The sequence below is a fragment of the Pseudopipra pipra genome, chromosome 1 (genome assembly GCF_036250125.1).
Source record: "Pseudopipra pipra isolate bDixPip1 chromosome 1, bDixPip1.hap1, whole genome shotgun sequence".
NCBI lineage: Eukaryota > Metazoa > Chordata > Aves > Passeriformes > Pipridae > Pseudopipra > Pseudopipra pipra.
This window is the reverse complement of record NC_087549.1, coordinates 141,898,653-141,913,796: the sequence shown is the minus strand read 5'-3', so window position 1 is coordinate 141,913,796 and position 15,144 is coordinate 141,898,653. Positions and strand designations below refer to the sequence as shown.

The window sequence follows — 15,144 nt, the reverse complement described above, 5'->3', positions numbered from 1 at the left end:
AATCATTTTTTTAATAAAACGCATCCCCTTTTTCTTCATAATACTAGAACTCACTTCATAGAAAAATGGGTGTACATGTAATTGCCAAGTGAATTTTTTCGACCCTCCACAGAATAATCTGGTGGAGAGAGGAGACATTTTGTTCCATTTCTCAAAAATGTAGAAAAGCAAAGTTGGGAAGGATTTCCAATATTTCCAAAACATTTCTCCCGTGCTCTCTTTATTCCAGTGAAAGAAAAGTAGAGTTCATGGCTTGGGATTGATTTTAAGCGCTTGGGTTGTGCTGCTGCTTTGCTGTCTGCATGCCCACACCTCTGCATGCTTTCAGTGAGGCCAAAGGCATTTTCTCCAGCTGCTTGCAATGTGGCCAGGCAAAAGAACACACCCAGCTTCAGGTTTGAAGCCGTTGGTGGGGGTTTTGGTTTCTTTTTTTCTCCCCCTCCTGGTTCCCCACTTCTTTTGAGCAGATAAGACACACTTGATTCTCCTTTTGATAGATTCAGAGGGGGAGCATATGCATGGCAGGGATATGCTGCCTACATGTTTCTCACTCCGGCACATGGCTGCTCTTTGTTCCTCCTCTGGCTGCAAAGCATAAGGCTCCCTGCTACAATCAACTAACTTACTGGAGCAGGGGATCTGCTCATTAGGAACCTAAATATACAAAACCAAACACAGGACTCAGTAAAGACTTTGAGGGATGTCCAGAAAGAAAAGATCTGATGTGTCATTGGGATTAGTCCATTATCCCAATATTGTTTTTTATTTGCTTGCTGTTGAATTCCAGTTATGCTGTGTTTTCAGTTGTTTTTCTTGCAGTTCCTTTCTTTTGCTTTTAAAAATGTTACTCAGTAGGCAATGGTTATTAAATCAATAACTTTAAAAAGAGAAAAAGCATAAAAACATAATATGCAATTCACCTTTTTTTCCCTCTATGCAATAAACAGGGGCCTTCTCTCACCAAAAAATCCTCCCCCGCCAAGGAAACACTTCAAAGCTCTCAAAATTATGTGCCATAACTATGTCCTTTATTTATATTGAGAAAATATTTTACTTTTTCATGATTTTTTGAGGGTTTAGAGTAAGAATCTCTTCAACATTGGCTTTTGATCTTGAACAAAATCTGTAAGGGTCTCTGCCTCATCTATATAAATGCTACCAATTATTTCTGTTCCCAGTAAAAGTGAGACTTTTTTAAAAATAAAAAAAAAAATAGCTCTGTATTTCTCTGGGAAAAGTACTATTGATTTGTAAAGACATGATAAAACTTTCTTCTATGGATATGTTTCCTTATTATCCTTCTGTTTTGCCTCTAGAAGTTTATCAGTCCATTATTGCCCATTTTGATTATATGTTTTTGTTTAACAGAGTTTGTTCACCTTATCAAAAGGGAGAAGGGGTATTCATGTTCATCACCTTATGGTTGTGCATTTTTCAGGATTAAAGTTTTGTTTGCAAACCTGCTTGAACATTTTTGTAATGGCGTAGATGCAGTGCTAAGCAGAATAAGAGGCGTGAAAATGAAAGCAGAAGGAAGGACAGAATAGGAGAGAAATGGCAAAGTGTTTAGATAAAAGTAGAACAAAGAGGAAATGAATGATAGGAAAGCATAAAAGAAAAGAAAATTCTGAATCTGTGCAAAATTGCCTTTAGCACCAATCCTTCCTTCTTATTAGGTGCTCAGAGATGGGAGCAAACACTCAGTCCCTTAAGAATAGCATCTGAGCAATCCTGGCTGATGGGGAATGATATGCTGATGTTTAAATAGGGATGCATCAAGTTCTCTGCAAGCTCAACAGTAATTATAGCATAATTTACCATTATATGGCCTCTTCTACTTTTAAGTCTTTGAAATCTTCTCAAGCTCTATACCCTAGCTGCTCTTCTGAAATCCTGCCATGTCTGTCTCTGGAAGGAGATTCAACTGAGGCAAGGCATAAATGGGATAACATCAGAAATGTCTGTGAATAATGATATGGAAGTTATAATCCCATAGTCCCAAGACTAGTCTGAAGTCTACTTAGTAAAACAGAACAGAAAAGGATTTGGATATTCATCTGAAAACCTCACAATGAACATCCATTAATAAGTATCAGACATGTTACTTTGATACAGAGAGGTACGTACAGCTCTGCCAGCTGTTCGTGCTATTGACGTATGCCACAAAATCCATGACACACCATTTGTCTAAAACTTGGCAGCTAAAAATATTTAATCTGTCTTTTTGTTTTATATCCTAAATGTCTTAAAAATGTTAGGGAGTCTCAGAAGAATGGAAAAAAAAGAGGCTTATTTTTTTTAGTTTAAATGATGAATTTAACAGATTTTGTTTAAAGAAAGAGATAAATCTCAAATGAAGGTAGACATTGAAACATGCACATATTCTTGCTAGAAGATGTTTCATACTTTTTCTATTCTGTAGGTTGGGTTTTTCTGTTTGTTTTCTTTTAGTGAAATTGTCCTTCATTTTCTGGAGTTTATTAATCACTTAATGTATCACTGTAAAAATTTTAATCTTTTACTCAAGATACAAAGAAAATGAAAGTGATATCTAATGGCCCTTGTCTATGCAGAGAGTCCATAATACTGCTTTCAAGGTGCCTCTCTAACGATCATATTCTGTTTGATCAACTAGGAGGTATCTGCTGCCTGCCTCTCCATTTATTCCTCTCTGCATTTCCAGCCTTTTAAGTCTCAAAGGTAGCCATGGTTTTCAAAAACATATGTATGAGGAAAAAAATTCTCTGTGGTGTGAATGTACCATTCCTTCACTCTTGTGTCTGAATTCAAGATATCTCTGATGTCAGCCTTTAAAAAGTTTTATAAGCTTAATTTGAAGTATTACTCAAACTAAAAGGCTGAGGAGTAGTTACTGAAGATTGGAAATTGGTTCTGAACTTCAGGTATGAAATCTGATAAAGTTATTTTAGTGCCTCCACAGTAGCTCTGTGACGTCAATATTGGACAAAGGAGTTTATGTCCAATTTAGCCTTGAGAAGCCATGATAATTTAACCTGAACAAACAAGCTGATTTGCCTACTCTGACCTGTGAATCTAGGAAATTTATACTGTGTTTATGTTCCTGTAGAAATTCTCAGAGATCTTTCATTCCATGAAGCTGCTACACATCAGCTTTTCAATCAATCCTTATTTTTGTCACTTAATCTAGTTTTTGTCTTTCCATGTTAGAGATTTTACGTAAACATCTAAATTGGTTATTTTCTGTTCTGTCTGATTACATTACAGTTGGCTTGCAGGTAATAGGTAGATAACTTCAGTGAGTACATACAATGGGCTGTGATGGTCAAATCATATTCTAGATGCTAAATGTCAGTTTTTATTTTTACTTACACTGTCAGTTTTTATTAAGACAAATTATCATCATTTCCATACATCTGGATGGCATGTGGGGAGTTCACATTTCAAGAACTACCCTGACTAACTCAGGCAATTTAGATGTCAATAAAACATTCACTGCTTATTTCTAATTTTATCATTGGTTGTAATTTATACTGAGAAGTGAAATGTTAACACATGTAGCTGAGTTTATTTTAGTAGTATAATTAGAGTAATGAACCTTGTGAAAATACAGTGGTGCAAATACTAATATAATCTCAGCTGCTTACATTCCCAATTAGGTATTTAAAACAAATACAAAGACTGAACTCTTTGCTTTGGCACTGTTTCCCTTCTGTCCCTGTGTCAGCTAATGTTAGTCTAAAACAGTGCAGGTACCAAATTTCCACTTATAATTATTGTTTCAATGGGATTGTAGACTTGCAGAGTGTTTTGCAAAGGTTTACATGATATTTAATCTCATTCTTGAAAATGTTAGAGTTTAAAATATTTATAATGGAAGAATTTTTGTTAGAAACCATGTTGACTTACTTTAACTGGGCAAGATTAAGCAAATTCAAATACATCCATACATTTGTATGCTACATGGTTGTGCTTAAAAAAAATATGCACTGACTTTTGTACTTTATACTAGATGAGTTTACAGGCTTTCAAAATTTATGTCTTCCTAATGTAGGAAACATAATATTGAAGCCGTAATAGAGATACATCTCCACTTGTCAGGATTAATGATGGTGGTATATAGCAGGGAAAATAATCCAATTAGTCTTTAGATTATAGCATGTTTGCAATATCAGGTCTACTCTGTTTATCTCTAGTTAGTGCAACAACAAACATGAATTCCCATAATGCCTTTTTTTAGACTCATATTCTTACATCTAACCATAATATGCTGAAAAAATGCTGTAGGAAATTGGTAGGCTTTTGTTGCTAAAATAATAAGGAACATTCATTTTCTGCAAGTTCTAGTAGAGTTTCCTCTGCTATGCAGAATCTCATTCTGGAAATTGTTTCTGGAACTGTGTCTAAAGGGATCTTTTGCCCCATGTCTTTATATAAAAATTAAATAAATTAAAAGGCACTGTGAGGATCCTGGTTTTAGGTTTGACTCAGGCTGTTCATCCAGCCTTGAATCTGTTCTCAGTGACTTTAGCTTTATATGCCTTGGTTAACCTAGCTCTAACATTTGTTAAAAAGCAAAATCCTCATGAGGACCATATGCTGAGTCTGAGATGAGCAGTCTTGCGTTAGCAGAACTTGTAGCCTTTGTCTAATGAGATTATTTACAATTTTGACTGGTAGTTTGCTTATCTGTTACATTATTTTACTATTGATTAGGATTAGTAACATTTTTGCTAGATTTGAGAGCTTAGGTGAAGCACATTTGAGAAATTACAAACCATGTGTAAACGTGCATCTTACAATAATAATTTAATATAACTTTGGAATGTGAAACAGTATAAAGCAACATTTCAAGAAAAATGCTATGTCAAAACTATTGATAGAGCAATTACTTTGTAATCATAAGTACGTGGAGACATTGGGATGAAAAAACTATTATTTTGTATAGTGTACTATATTTGTATTAACTTAGATTGTTGTACTTTGTGTAGATATTGTTTTGATATTTTGATATTTTTTATATTTAACCATATAAACCAAACACCTGTTGTCATTACTATGTATGCTCTTGTGCAAGCATTGCATGCATATCCAAATTCTAAATTGTCTTTGAGCATTACAGACGAGTACAACTGCATCAAAAAGCTGTTGGGCATCAAGTGAAAGAAAAGAAGACATAATTCTTTCATCTCCTCCTCAAATATTTTGGGTGGTTTTCTCTTTAGTGTAGCATTCCCAATTTTATATTTGCTTGCCTTTCTCCTCCCCATTTTAGAGGTATCCTCTTCAGTATCTTCCCTTTGTGGCTCAAAGACAATCACCTCAGAGAAATTCATCAACTCACAAGTGAAAAAGTCATGAACTTGTTTTCTAACCCACCGCTGTTCTATGTATCAAAAATATAATTCTGATAAAAATAATGTAGTGAAATCATACAAGTATTTTTCATTTTTGTCATTAATATTCGTAACTGTTACTTCAGTTCTTTCTGCAACTATCAAACAATCTATAATTTCTTTATAATTATGGATCAGTCTTAAAAATCCAAGACTGTTTTCAAAGCTTATTTTAGTGAAAAGAATGAAAAAAGGGATTTCATAAATATTTAAAAATTTGTTTTGTTTTACTTCCTGTGACATCATACCTTCATAATTATCAGAAAATTTTAGTACAATAAATGGAGCACAACACTGTCATTAAGTTAGTGTGCCGCTGTTGTGGACTTCTAGAATTTTTTGTCATGCAAACTATTAGAGTATTGTGGGAAAGGCAAAGAGAAAACCACTTAAAATATCTAGATAATACAGGGGGTTTTGCTGCTTTGGTGATCAGGAAAAAATACAAGCAAGGAAGAATTGGTTTTGCTTTAGAAAATTTGGGAAAAATTAGTTTGCTTTTCGTTAAATCATTTTCCTTTTTAATGAGAGATGCTGGGTTGTTGGAAGGAATCTACAAATGGTAGAACTTTCCAAACACAAAGAATATCAACTTGTGATGGGGAGGGATAGGACTAGATTCAAACTAGTACTGATTGTGTTTTTCCAGATTTTTTTTTTTTTTTATTTTCAGAAATGCATGTGTTTTAGAGAAATCATTCTTTATCTTTATGGAATTCTCCTGTTCTTGTGCTCAGCAGTGTTACTGCAAAGAGATAGATAGCTAATTGCAGCAGCTGACCTGAACTCAAGTCCAGTCACAGTTAGTATCACTTACTGTACTCAAACAGTCCATTGGGAACCAAATGAGAGTGGAACAAGTTTTGCTTCTGATGGGACCCCAGATGGGTCAAAGGTGCAATTCATTAGGTTTTTGCAAAACACTTCCTATCAGTTGAAAATGGAATAGCATCACTTAAATGTTAATGTCTGACTCAAGCTTCATTTGAAGATTTGTTTTGTCAGAATGCTTTGTGTTGTTTTTCTCCTCACAGTCTGTTTACATGTTTAGATCCTTTCAACATCATATCTTAATGTCTCTAGGTGGTTCCAAAGTGGAAATACTACTAGGATCGTTTCTCTTACTCTTCATCTGCCTTGTAGGAGAAAACGTATGACTGTTCTGTAAAATAAATGTCTCATTTGCATATGTTGGTGATAAATTGGTAAATGAAGAATTTAAAGTGGAAGAAATAAGTTAAGTTAATTTTGCTTTTCTGACCTGTTTGATTAAGTGCTCAAGTGCATATATAACTTTTGAGCACATGAGGAGTCCTTTTAAACACTGTCGACTGCTCATTTACTTTGAGGTATGTGTGAACTGAAGTTCTGTGATCACTGAAAGTTTTTTTGCTAAAAGACGTATGTGATCTTGCAATTCCTGCTACGTGACCAAGTGTTTGCCATGCCATGCCTTGAAATGACTTCTGAAAAAGTAATGTTGTTGACTTGGATCATGTGAATTTGGCCCATTGATACATCTTGTGGGATTTCAATGCAGAGCTGATCTTTAAAAAAATATCAAGTGCAGTGTTGATGCAAGAATAATCCTGAAGATTGAGTCCTTCAAACCTAGAGTTCAGGTATAGAAACATCACTGACTTTTCATGCTATCCTGACAGTACCTCTGAAATCCATTCTTCAAGATCCATTTCATCATTTCAAGTTAAATATTTTTTACCTTTTCTCTGTAAGAATGTCCTTAAGATGACACCATGGGTAAGCACTAGACTGAGGTGACTAACTTATTGCACAGAAGCTATCAAAGGGAAATTATCTTCAGTTAAATAATTTTTTTAAGATGCTGAATTAAAAAATTACATTTAAGTTTTTAATTTTCTCTTTGCTGTTTATTAAAAAAAGTTAAGATTTAAAAATAAGAGCATTTGGTTTGCATGACAGTCCTGAATTCTCTACCCATTCCTTCATTATAGGCTGCATATTATGTGAGATGACCCCATGTTTCACTTGCACAGAAGAAGTAGTGATGGCTGTGGTATTCTCCACTAATTCAGAAATTCATATTTTAAGTTGAACCTGTTTAACTTCAGTTAACTAGCAGAAAAAATGCCATCTCTCAGATGTGTGGTGGTTCTTGGAGCTTTTACTGCTCAGAAATCTTGGCCTTATGCAAGAACGGACGTGCTATCATCACACTGCCTGTTCGTTCTTACTTTTGACATGCTTGATTCACCTGGGCTTTTTGTTTTATGGAAAAGGGATAATAATTCAGGTAATGCTTATAAGTTATTTGAAACTATGGTATCTTACTTCAAGGTAAAGATGGTTTAAAATGTAGTTTCTGTAATGATTATGATAAAATATTTAATCAGTAGGATATTCTGTGTTGCAAATTATTCCAACAGTAATCATTTGTAATCTTAATGTTCCAGAACCCTGGGACTGCTGGTGAAGCGATTGGAGAAGGGTGGAAAAGCTGAACAAGAAAACCTTTTTCGTGAGAATGATTGTATTGTCAGGATTAATGATGGAGACCTTCGGAATAGGAGATTTGAACAGTAAGTGTTCTTACTACAAGTTACATTGCATTATTTGATCTTTAACACTGCACCTTGCAGTAATTTAAAGTAAGAGAAAAATCTTTAAGTTTGCCTTTCTAATAAAGAAAAGATACACTAAGGGACATTAGTGACTTATATTTAGTCAGACTGAAAAAGTAAGGATAATTATTGTCGTTAGAGTATACGCAATTCTCATTTGATTGGTTTTTGTACATCATAGATTTTTTTCTTACATTGGTAAACAGTTTATCCTGAAATTCCCATATGAATTTTGCTCTTATACTTGCAATGCACCATGTTCAATATAAGCAGACAGTACAGAGGCTGTATTTTTAACATTTTAAAAACGTGTGGTTTTGTGTGTGTGAGAACTGTAGGTACTATGTGCAGAAACTTCTTGGAGAAGTCTGAGAGATAAATACTTGCTCCATTGTTGTCTGGTCTTGGTAGAATCCTGAAATAGTGAATCAGAAAGATGAAAGACTTTTAAGAATGAAATTAGATTGTAGTTCACACACAGATAATTGAAAGAGAAAAAAAGAGATATGCACAAAATGAGTAATTTCAAAGATAATATTGTTCTGAAATCCATAACATGTTGAGGACCAAAGGAATATCATTTGTTCTGATCGTTTTGTACTTAGAGTATATTTGAAATGTGTTTTTAATTTCTTTGACTCTAACCTGAATTGGAACATAACCCTGTCCCATATGGTTGAAAGCAGCTTGTCTCTGATTGTTCTATGGTTATGAATCACAATTTGTAAAGTCTGTGAAGAGACTTGTTGACTTTGTATACTTTGGATCATGACCTAGAGCCCAATGTCTGTCTGTACAGGATTTGAGCATTTTTTCTCTACAGGATTGAGCATTTTTTTTTCTATTTCTTAATATTGTATTCTGAAAGACTACTGACTTACAAAAATTAAAGTGTAAACTAGACTAGTTGCAAGACTGCATATAATCACCGAATTATGGAATACATAATTTTTTATAAAGTATAATTTTCATTCTAATAATTCTGTTGTCACTGTGATTACTGTTATCACAATTATTGCAATTAGCAAAGTTCAAAACAAAAGGGCACTGCAGTCCTGCTATAGAACTGTCTGCGTTTCAAGACTGTGGTTGAAATTTTTGCTATTCTGAGTTCAGTATTTGCTACGTTGGTTGTTAAGCATGTTTAACCATTGTGTTGCCCTAAAGCAATAAACCTTAGTGAAAAGCGGACCAAACAGACTAGTGAACAGATTCAAGCTTTATGGTTTATGCTTGAGTGCAATGTGTCTGTCAACTCGTGTTGCTTAATTAACATTAGTAATTATGCTTATAATGCCTTGTAGCCTGCCAGTCCTAATTTGCTAATTTTCTGTTCATTTTGAAACCTAGAGCACAGCATATGTTTCGCCAAGCCATGCGTACGCCATTCATTTGGTTCCACGTGGTCCCTGCGGCAAATAAAGAGCAGTATGAACAGTTGTCCCAAAGCGAGAAGAACATGTACTACTCCAGCCGGTTCAGCCCTGATTCCCAGTATGCTGATGGGAAAAGTATTAACAATTCTGGACTTCACACATTACAAAGAATGTCTCGAGCGGGTAACCAGTCCGATCAGACAGACTCCTACTCGCAGCTACCTCATAGTGTGAATTCATCAGGGAAACCACCCTCTGGCCTGGTACCATCACCTCAGAAAGTTCTCACCTCCACTGCAAACAGTGGGTATAACACCAAAAAAATAGGGAAGAGGCTCAGTATACAGCTAAGAAAAGGTAAGGCACTAGTGCACTCCTCACATAGCATGAGGTATGTGTGTGTAGTGCATGCATGTGTACCCAGTGCCATTGTGTTGGGCAGGATGGCTGACAGGAGCATGGGGGATGCAATGGGTTGATTTTGGAAGCCAAGGCACTGAGTTGTTCTTGACAGCAGGCCCAGGAGTCCCACCCTGCATTCTGTGTGTGAAGTGTGTTTGCAAAAGGCCATTTTGAGGAGTGCTTTAACATTGTTTTCTGTCTCTCAGCTAATAAGGAAATGCAGTAAGTGCCTCAAATTCTGTTGGCCAAGACCCAGGGAGTGGTGAATTATTTAATATAAAAAACTAAGCTAAAATGGCCCATATTCTGTACTTTGCAGTTATAATGACTTTTCAAATTGAGTAACTCCTTTTGCCTTTGTATTTTAAGACTGTTTTTGATCCAGTTGGTAAATTGAACTTTCTAATTTCCAGTTAAATCTTTTCTTTATTCCACTGAGATGTGAAAACCTCTGGCTGAGATGTAATGTGATATTTCCTATCTTGGCCCTTATGCTAATGTAATTTGAATGGGGGTAGGAGACTATTTAAAGTGGTTTGTGCTTATCTCAACATTAGTGTTATATGTGCACATGTAGATGCATTGGTACATCCGTGGAATTTTTATGATGTGAGAAAATTTGGTATTTTTGTGTAGTTACCATCTAGATGCTTTTAAGATAGTTTGAACTATATAAAAAGATATTTATATGCAAGTATTTTTTAGCTCTTGGGAAATGATTTTTGTAAAGGATTATAGATACTGTAAGCTTTATGATATTAAAATGAGCATGCTTAATGTTAGATATAGCAGCAAGAATAGAGTTTACATTACACAACAAAAAGTTTACCCATATGACAGTATTCTCCATGAACTCAGAGTATATTCCCCTTAGGATATTATAAGTGCTAATATTAATAACATTTATTAATTAATGTTTTTATTGAAAGTCATTGAAGACAATGCATTGAACAGTAGAGATTTTACAGTTTTACAGGTACCAGGCTACTTGTCAAATTATCATTCTGCTTTCCTTTCTTTGAACTTCACATGAACCACCAGATTGCTTCTTTCTGGTTGCTGAATTTTAAGCTCTACAAACTTGGATGACATAAGGTTGAGTTGACAGTTTGCTTCTGTTGTTGATGCTCCTTCAAGAATTTCTTTAGGCCATCAGCTCAGATCAGCCTTCTTGGAAAAACTTATTGTTACTGGTTGAGTAAGGAATGGGTGTGCTTATAAATATCCTCTCAGTCACTACAGTGATTTTTATCTTTTTTTATATATGTCTGTGGAAGCCTGTAGAAATATTACTCAGATAGTACATTAAAGAATTCATAGCCAGGAGTAGAAATAAACCTTTCATATAATTTAAAAGCACAAACAAATGAATATAGAATATTAGACCACAATATTTTTGCATGAAACAAATATGATGTTGTAGCTGCTCATAAGACACAAGAATATAATTTTGGTGTGTTGTGGATTTTTCAGCTGTGATATGTTGTTATATTTTGGTCATCTTGCATTGGATACTGTTCCATAAATACTCCACCCAAGGCTATAACGTAATTTATCCTTGCTGGCACCAATATATTAGATGGGTTTGGAGTAAAGGAGATGCATGTTGATGAAAAATGATCCCTAAGATACTTTAACATCTAGTTCATACTGGAGAAGTTTGATGGCTCTTGCACTAGTAAAAGCTTTGCAATCCATATCTAGAATATATTTCAGAAGTTTAAAGGGGGTATTTGTTCCTAACAGTCTGCTTATTTGAGAATACTGCTTATGATGAAATGGCACCTAGCTCAGATTATAGATAGAGATAGAAACTGCTTAGTGTACTGTGTTTTATGCACAGCAAAATTAAAGAAAAATGTGCTTAAGGAAGGATGGCTTTTTATCATAGCTGTCTTTCATTTGTTAATATCCAATATAGAAAGAGGTGTGTCCTCCCATTTTGACTTTCATTCAGTCACTCTTGAGAACGTACATGTGGAGCAACAATGCAGCAGAACACTTAGGGATGCCTCCAAGTAGTTTGTTGTAAATATGAGTGCAGTGGGGACGTTGATTGCCTTTGATGATTATTTCTAATGAAGGATGTTGTAATAATACAGGCTCTATAGATATTTAACAAATCTGCTTATTTGTAGCTGACAGGCAGCAATTATTTCACCAATCACCATCATTACTTTAAAAACTGCATTAAGGCACACAGGCATACAAGATGTTGTCTTTAAATTCACTTTTGATTTAACCTGTACATTCTGATTACAGATGTAGTATATGAGAATTGATTCATTTTCAATACAGGCAGACCTTCTTTATTACAGCTGTGTTTCTTTATATTGCATGAGCTTTATTATATAGGATGACATGCTAAGATAACCCTACAGTTTGTGCTTCTGTAATTATGATTTCTTAATATTTATTGCTGTTTTGGCATTTTAAAATAACCTGAACTTTCATAGGATTTAGCTGTTTAATAAAGTCAGAAGAGAAGGTCAGTCATATGTTTCAGTCAATGCAGAATGTTTGTTGGCTTTTCTAAATGAAAATGGATATCTGTTTATCTTGCCTTAAAGGTCAGGGCCTGAACTTTTAGCATATAGATGTAGGGGTTATTGCTGATATTCTAATACCATTAAGGCTGTATAACAGTCTAGCTTAATAGCTCACACAAATTAAGATAGTGCAAGACATGACAGTGAGCCTATGTTTATATATATTTTGGTGTAAACTGATACACAGGAAGTATAAATAAATAAAAATAGTTCTTTGCAGCTAATGAATAAAGAAAATAAGACCACGGATGTAACACTAAGAGTGTTAGGACAAACTTTGACCTCGTATACACCAGGACACTCCCAGAGTCTTTATTCTTTGGTTGCAGGGCTTTGAGCCAATGCAACTGAGAGGAATTTAGTCCAACCCTTATAAATAATGAATAAGCAATTATACAGCAAATGAGTCTAAGGCTCAGTCTTTGAGCACTTAGTAACTCACAGCATTTAGCCTGATACTCACTAAAGCATTCAAAAGACTTTTCCATTGGACATTGTGTTACTCAGATTTCATATATACTGGTTTTAACACTGCTGTACTAAGACAAGCCTGAAGTACTCAGTCTGTAAATTTTCATCTTACCTGATTGGCCTTAAGTCAATCGGATATGTCTATCTCGTATTGGCCTCATTAGCCACCAGCGTGCCTGTAACAAATGTGGATAGAGCCTTCCTAAATCTTCGTTCGCGAAGCCCAGCCATGATGAACCTGATTGGCCTTAAGTACAATGCTCATTGCATCATATAATTTCTATCTGTAACTACATATTTGTCTAGATAAATTAAATATCTAATTCTTTAAGTAAAATGTCAAAACTGAGCTCACATTATTTCAGTTGGTCCTGGTTCTACCAAATATTTTACTAAATTTTTGTCTGAGGTATTTGGTGAATCAGGACTTCAGTCCACATCTCCCTGCTTTCAGAGGGTGACTTAGCTACTTACCATGGGAATCACAATCATCTCTTCGGCCCAAAGAATATTTCTCTCTTGCAAAACAGAATAGCTTCGAGGGAAAGAACTGAGTGACAGGGCTGTAGGATACCTTACAGCAGGAAAGCTGTAGCAATTACCAAGTTCATCACAGAAAGGATGTAGCAACTGTGTTCTAGGAAATGGTGAGTCCTGAAATGAAGGAGGCACCTCTGCTCACTGCAACAAAGAAAAATGCTTAAATTGTAGATTTGAGCAGGATTACAAGACTCTTTGCTCTTCAGAATTTGTTATTGGGTTCCTGTTTGGCTTGCTGGCCTTTCTGTGGTTAATAATGCTCCATCTTACATAGAGAGACGATCTGAAGCACTGCAAGTCCCACCAGGTGACTGAGCATTCAGTGCTATAACATGGTGACATTCATCCCTACTGTGCCTGAATTCCTTTCTGCAAGAAGTCATTAGGGACAAAAATAAGATGCCATGGATAGTTTGGGAGTAAGCTAATTTAAAATTGCATCATGTTTGCTCTGGAGTAGGGCACATCTATGGACAATTACTAGTTTTACTTGGGTTTATATAGCACAATATACAAGAGAGGCCCCTGAACTTGTCTGTAAGATATCCTGCATCATGTATCTGAAGTGTACAGATTTACATGCATTTTTCATCATACTCTCCTGTTTTCCCCACACAGTTTCTTGAGCCAGACTTTGAACTGACATTTTAAATTTTTGTTTAAAATTGCTTTTGAAGCGATATGTTCTCTTAGAATTCCTGTTCAGATGCAATAAGGGTGTTTGTGACTTTTGAAATGAAGCATGTAGATTCCTAAATTACCTCGATGACCTTGAGAAATGAGATTCAAAAGTAAGGCAAATAATTTTGGGTTTTATTAGTCACTGAAGAACCATAAAGTGCATCAGGTTTCATATTTCCATTTTTTAAAACCACTTCTGATCACTATTAGCAGGCGGTAGCAAAAAGGGAAGAGAATGTTTCTATTAGGTTGATCGAAGATCTTCTTGAGAGGTCTGAGCTTTGCTTGGAGAAAAAACCACGCTTGTTCCAAATCACTCAACTACATAAAAATGGACATGCAATTAGTCTTGATTGTGCATGTGGCTGCAAAAATTTTATAGACAGCTGAGCAGTCAGCCTTCTAAGCAGTCATTTGCATGTGTAGTTAGCCTGACTACTTGTGCACAAATTCAGAAAATATGGGGCTTAAACTAGGAGCAGTAAAATGGTCTTGGTTAGCTTAGTGAAGCCCCTTCAATAAGGAGAACATGTTTGCTGTTGAGCTCTTGCATGAGATTGAGTCCTTCATAAAAAACTGCTTTCCAACATAAACTACTAGGAAAATTATTTTGGTAGTCACCCCTCTGTACATGGATCTCCAGAAGGAGTCTTCTGTGAAAAAAAGCAGAAAGTTAAAATGCTTGGAAGGGCAATGTCTGCTCCAATTATTGTCAGAGGGCATTTGGCTCTTCTGCTTAGTTTTACTGTAATGTTATCTCTCTCCTTTCATTAAGTGAGAATGCAGAGGTGATGCTTGCTTTTTGTATTGTATCCTGTCAGTGTTTCTATCTAGCAGCACGTTTTGCTACTGAGAATTCAGACCTGCAGTTGGTTCTGGGTGAGGAACGCACAACTTTCCATGCAGAATAGCCTTATGAAAACAGAAACATTATGCCAGACAGTCTTTCCACAATGAAGAGGGTTATCCCAGCATTAGTGAGAAATTTAGTACTTTGTCACTGGGAGATAAGAAAGTCTAGTAATAAAATTTTTAACATCCTGTCAGTTTATGATCAGATTGCTTCCAAATAAAATGATGAAGTTCATTTTGAAAATACGTTTAATTAAATTATATGAAAGGATCTCCTCTACCCCCTGCTTTAACTGCC

General features: G+C 35.3%; 1 protein-coding gene across 16 annotated transcripts in view; it reads left to right on the top strand.

The window, feature by feature from the left end:
* Positions 1-15,144, top strand: part of PARD3 (par-3 family cell polarity regulator) — a 451,653-nt gene that overhangs the window by 236,592 nt on the left and 199,917 nt on the right. For all 16 annotated transcript variants that reach the window (XR_010425367.1, XR_010425369.1, XM_064637293.1 and 13 more), the window contains 2 exons: positions 7,808-7,933; positions 9,326-9,708. Coding sequence is in view for 14 of the 16 variants with exons in the window: in XM_064637293.1 (XP_064493363.1) it covers positions 7,808-7,933; positions 9,326-9,708 (509 nt within the window). In the remaining 2 variants the exon portion in view is untranslated. The remainder of the gene's footprint in view (positions 1-7,807; positions 7,934-9,325; positions 9,709-15,144) is intronic.